At 42.9% G+C, this 6,254-nt stretch overlaps 1 protein-coding gene across 1 annotated transcript; it reads left to right on the plus strand.

Moving 5' to 3' along the window:
• Positions 1 to 261: 261 nt before the first annotated feature.
• Positions 262 to 5,141, plus strand: LOC119569598 (protein mono-ADP-ribosyltransferase PARP12-like; the record flags this gene model as incomplete). Its single annotated transcript, XM_037917680.1, is given in 5 exon segments — positions 262 to 576; positions 578 to 1,336; positions 1,338 to 1,564; positions 1,566 to 2,757; positions 5,022 to 5,141. Coding segments are annotated over 5 exon segments (2,613 nt in total), but the record flags the coding sequence as incomplete, so codon positions are not given.
• Between the last annotated feature and the right edge of the window lie 1,113 nt (positions 5,142 to 6,254).

Below are 6,254 nucleotides of genomic sequence, written 5' to 3' on the forward strand. Positions count from 1 at the left end.
GAGAAGGGGGGAAAGGGGCACCAGAGGCCTTCACCCCCTTTATCACTCGACTACCAAAACTGCTTTCGTATGTAGGTTCTTGGTTTTATATATATTTTTTTATTTCGTAATATTAGTGTCCATACAGGTGATTTTTTTTTTTTTTTTTAAATATTTTTTGCGTAATTACTTTTTTGTGTGTCCAAAATATTCAGATTTTTTTTTTTCTTTTTTTTTTTTCAGAACCTTAATCCTGAATTCAGAGTCGAGGTTCAGGTATAGATCGAAATCCGGGCCGAGGTGCAGCTCAAGACCGTGGCCGAGGTCGAGGTCAAAGTCAAGGTCGAGGCCAAGTCGAGGTCGAGGCCAAAGTCGAGGTCGAGGTCAAAGTCGAGGTCTGAGGTCAAAGTCGAGGTAGAAATTGGAATCATGATGGTAATTCCACCTCAGCGATATAGGAGACAGCCAGACCCTCCCTGTCAGCTCGAGGAAGAAGCCTGGAGCAAGAATGCACCCGTTAAGTTAAGCCCCAAGAGTCTTGTGGATACGCTAATCAAGTCTCGTGATTTAACTGCAAGCCTGCTAGAGCTCATGGAGCAATGGTGGTCTCTCGCCTTCAGCAGTAAGAGAAACTGTGACCCAGTATCCGGAGGTGTTTTACCTAAATGGTGAAAAGGTAGAACTGCGACCAGAAATTACAGTGTGCTCTCACCACTCAGGCCCTGAGGGATGCCAGGACCGCAGGGGTTGTAGATGCATACACATTTGTCAGCAATACACCAGAAATTCGTGCAAGGATCCTTACTGTGTCCTTGGCCATAAGTGGCGTACCGATCACAATATTGCTGCCCTTCGTTCATATTTCATAGAGCATATCCCTGTACCAATTTTACAAAAGATTTTGGTTCAGCCACTACATACAATGGCTCCTGTTGGTAAAAATAACTATTTGTCTTGAATACAACACAAAGGTTGCATCCAAGATGACTGTACTTCACTTCATATATGTCAAAGTTTTGTTGTAAGTCGAACTAGATGTCAGCAAAAAAAATGTCAATTAAATCATGACATACTGACTCCTCAGTGCTGTAAAGTTCTCTCTGCACATGGCTTCTCAACCAATGAAACCCCATGTGATATTGTTGTAGCAATATTAGCTGCAAATTCTGAAATTCTTCAACAGGATATGAAAGAAAATACTGTTGGTTCACCTGAAACCAAATCACTGACTAAAAGTGTATCTGAAAACGCCGAAAAACGGAAGGATGAATCTGAAATTCCCGAGAGGAAAGAGGGTTATATTTCCAAAGATTCTGAGAGTGCTTCCTCAGATGATGAAAATGGTGTTCAGTCACAAAAAAAATGAGAATGAAACTAAGTCTGCAAGTAGTCAGAAATCTGGAAAAGCCCTAGATATGAATGAAGATAGTGTTCGCAGTGAAACAACCAAAATAACTGACAGTGATACAACAGAATTAAAGCATTCTCATACTTCAACCACATCTCTACCTAAAAGTACTCCAGTATCAATAAAGACGTATTGGGCACAGGATGTTCAAGGAAATGTGGCTGTCCTGAGATTTGCTATACTCTGTTGAAGGAATGTGTAGGGATGAAGGCTCAGGCTGCAAGAGACTTCATTCAAGTGAGCATTTCCACTGGCAAGTGATGAAACAGAACGAGAATTGGTATAATTTACCCGAACAGCAGGTGATCACTTTGGAACACACCTATTGCAATCCCGATGAGGACTGTGTCGATTTACCTCGGTTAGATCCTACTCATCTGAAGGCTTCAGCTAGAGGTCTTCTTATATTGATGGGACGTGATACCTGGTCAGCCAATTTCAGTTCAATGACTCTGACTAATTCGTCTAAAAGTCAGATACTGAAAATACGCAGATTATGTACACAGTATATTGATGGACAAGAGATTAAGCCATCGAATTTCCTTTGGTACTTTTTGGATATACAGAAAAACTGGGTTCAATATGGACTTTCTGATACAACAGGGAAGACAAAGTTGATTGTAGATGCAACATCTAAAGACATTGAAAAACAGTACCGCCAAAATCCAGCATCTACGTATTCATTCAAGAGTAGTGCTTTCCAATATGTTTTAGATTTCAAGAGCATGACTCAGACTAACCAGAAAACAAATGTAGTAAGGCAGGTGAGACGACGTCCTGAGCCACATCTAAAAAAACAAGATGAAGACTCTGAAGAAGAGAAGCCCAAAGACCTTCCTTCGTCTTGGGAGATAATGCAGCCTGAAGAACGGGTCCGTACAGTAACTTTGGCCCCATCCTCGAGTGAATACCAAGCAGTCACTGCCCTTTTGAATGGCCGTATTTCTACTTCCAACATTATCAAGATTGAAAGGGTACAGAATCCATACTTATGGCGTGCATTTGTAAACAAAATTACTGAAATGTCATCCGTGCTAGGTGACAAAACAAAAGTAGATATCCGACAATTATTCCACGGTACAAATCATAATGTGGTTTCTAGTATCTGTGCCGAGAACTTTGACTGGCGTCTTCATGGTTCAAACACTGGCCAATTATATGGTCGCGGGACCTATTTCTCAACTGATGCTGCATACTCTTATTCATATTGTGGGCCCGATGGTTCAGGAATGAAATACATTTTTGTTGCACAAGTTGCAGTGGGTGCTTTTACCGTCGGCATATCATCGATGGTGAGACCTCCTCTCAATCCTGCAACTGGCATGCTTTATGACTCGACTGTGAACCGGGAGAGAAATCCAGGCATCATTGTAAAAATATGATAAACAGGAATATTCCCCGAGTATATATTAACTTTTGGAATAATGTTCTTTGATCATGGTATTTGCAACATAAATGACATTTTCTAGAAGTGTAGGTCTTATGGTGTAGTTTCATATTCCCTTTCCTCTAGAGATCCTCGCAATTTTAAAATAGCAGATATATTTACCATAAAATATGCAACAATAATTTATTTTTAAAATTAGTTAAAACTGAGATAATGCTTTGATTCCTGATTGTAATTAAGGAGCAATGGCCTATTTTTTTTTACCAAATAATGTCCAGATTCTTTATTTGATATAATTAATTTCTTACAAGAAATTACATTGCAGTATTTGTTTTTAAATACTTTGTATTTTACTTTTTGATCGGGAAATTGATGTTATTTTACCATTCATTTGGATCTAATATATTTCTGATATTGATAAAAACCCCAAAAAACAAAAAAAAAAAAAAACTATAGGCGGTTAATATCATTTCAAAATAAATATATATCTTCATGGAGTTATGATAGCTGTTAGTATGGAAATATATTATTTGTAAAATTTGATGCCAAATTTAGTTATGGGTTGTATTTGGATTATATACTTGTAACCTAAAAGATGGTAGTTAATCACTGATCTTTATGGTTTATTTCTTTGCTAGAACACTTTCCTACTCGCAATTTGTGCAGGTTTTTTCTTAATTTTACTCTTTTACAAAAATTGTATCCCACTGTGATTTGATATTTATTACAATGCCAATGCAGTATATTAATAAACACGCAAAGGTTTCTGGGCCTTTAACATTCTATTTACCTAAAGCAGTTTGTAGTATGCGATAATTAGCTATTTTGTAATTCCTGTTTATAGAATGTGTTTGAGATGATATAAATATACAAGGTTTTGTATACACTATACATTTTTATTGAGGTTTCAATTTCGCTTGGCTGGTTTGGTAATTAATAATGACTGGTTACTGATTTGGGTGAATATATGGTTATGATAGTTTGGTGACAATTTGCGTACAACATTATAGATTTAAGCGAGACGGAAATCTTACCTTTTACTTACATACTCTTGACCTGTTCCGAGCTTCTCTGGGTATTAAATTCTCTATGACTGGAAGGGTTTGTCGAATGGAGCCACTAAAAGGACCAACTTTGACATTCATGTCAAACAAATGGGTGAGAATAATTAAATACTAACTACAGAATTTTTATTTACTTATTATAATGAACACATCATCATCATCATCATCATCATCCCTCATCATCATATCATCATCATCATCATCATCATCATCATCATCATCACATCACCCTCATCATCATCATCATCATTATTTGTGTGTGTGTGTTGTGTGTGTGTGTGTTTTTGTGTGGTGTGTGTGTGTGGGTGTGTGTGTGTGTGTGTGTGGTGGTGTGTGTGTGTGGTGTGTGTGTTTTGGTGTGTGTGTGTGGTTGTGGTGTGTGTGTGGTGTGTGTGTGTTGTGTGTGTGTGTGTGTGTGTGTGTGTATACACATTATATATATAAATATTAAATATATATATAGATATATATTATATATAAACGTACACGCACACGCACACGCACGCACACGCACACACGCACGCACACGCACACACGCACGCACGCACGCACGCACGCACGCACGCACGCACGCACACACACACACACACACACACACACACACAACCCCACACACAAAACACACCACACACAAACACACACACCACACACACACACACGATGTAAATAAAAACGATGTGAAAGAGGCGTTCTATGCCAAAATCGCATCTGTGGCAGACGATTGCCCCTGGCGAGACATTAGCATTGTTCTGGGCGACTTCAATGCGGTTTTCCGGTGTGACCGAGCTGGCTACGAAGATGTCTGTCGGCCCCCATGGCTCGGAGCTGATCCCAGCAGCGAGAATAGCCTCCTTCTCCGGACTTTGCTAGGTCCCAGAAAATGAGGATCTCTGGCTCCTGGGACCACGCCCAACCCGCATCGCTGGACTTGGTACAGCGATACGGGTAATGTGGCCAAGGAGATCGACCACATTCTTGTCAGCACGCGATGGAGGATCCTCCAGAACGCGGGTTTTCCGGAGTGCCGAGTTCTGTGGCACCGACCATAGGCTGCTTGGCTACCCTGGGGGGCCACTTAAAACTCCCCGTCCCCCCGTGGCCACCCAAGGGTTTCACTTGGACAGACAAAGGGGAGGAGGAGGGGCCCCCGGGGGTTTTCCCACGGCATCTCTGACCATTGCAGAAACCGCCCCTGACGGACCCATTGCTCTGTGGGAGCCCTTTCAAGGCGAAACCCGAAGCAGCTGGAGTCCATTGGCGTACGCCCAAGGACAAGGCGGGATACCTCTCCCTGGAACATTAGGGGCCATGAAGTTTTGTCGCAAGCTTGGCTAAATGGGAATAAATTTTTGCGTCTTTCCCTGGTGCGTGGGGCTGGGCACTGCTAAAGGGACAAGAACAGCCCTAGGAATTTTTCTGGGGGGGGGCAAAGGCCATTTTTTGGTAAATGCCCTTCGCCTGCCTACCAACCCCTAGAAAAACTGACCTAAGCCCCCTCACAGATGACTGCATCTTTACGGTGAACGGATCATCCAGTCATGTTGGGGTTCGGAACTTTGGGGCTGAGTTTTTGAACTTGTCCCCGGTGGACCTCCAACGTTAGCTTGGATGAAAGCGATGTCCAGTCCCTGTGCCGACCCACCCATCACGGGAAACCCCTCCCCAACAGAGGGGCTGGCGATTTCCAAGCTGAAGAGTGGAAAGCGCAGGCATTGTGATATCCTTGTAAAATGTAAAGGCGGGGGGTAAACCCATGGTCGGCCTGCATACAGTCCTGACTCCCTTTTGGGCAGTCGGGTTACCATTCCCCCTGCCCTCTGGGGGCGTGGTCACCCCCTCTCTGGGGGGGGAAAAGGGATGAGGGGACTGAAAACTACCGTGCTTTACACTGCTCACATACCAGGCAAGGTTCTGCCCACATTCTTCTGAAACGGACCCGCCCCCCTACTGAGGCACCGAGATGGCAAGTCCACAAAGACCGTATACAGCGCTTCGAGAATTGTGGGAACGCCGTCTGAGTTTTTGGGCGTGGGTTTTCTTCAGCCTACATCGACCCCAAAAACGTTGACTCGGTCATCGGGAAACGTATGGGAGATCCTGAGGCCCGGGGGAAATTTCCCACACAATTATTGGGGTATAGCAAACCCCTATACTGGTACTAAGGTGCTGTAAAATGTGGTAGGGGGATGTCGAAATTCTTTCCCCGTTAAATTTAGGGGGGAGGGAAGGCTGTGTCCTTTCACCTACACTTTTCAAAAATTGTATGGATGGATAATGGGGAAACTACTAGCCAAGTCAGTGAGAGAAAACTAGGAATTTAAGGGCTCGGGCCTTTACTTTTTCCGACGATGTTGCCATCCTATCTGGTCCTTGGGGGTCACTTGTGGGGCTCTTGATGCTTTAGCAAAGAGGGGGA

This window comes from Penaeus monodon, unplaced genomic scaffold (genome assembly GCF_015228065.2).
Source record: "Penaeus monodon isolate SGIC_2016 unplaced genomic scaffold, NSTDA_Pmon_1 PmonScaffold_16941, whole genome shotgun sequence".
Taxonomy (NCBI): Eukaryota; Metazoa; Arthropoda; class Malacostraca; order Decapoda; family Penaeidae; genus Penaeus; species Penaeus monodon.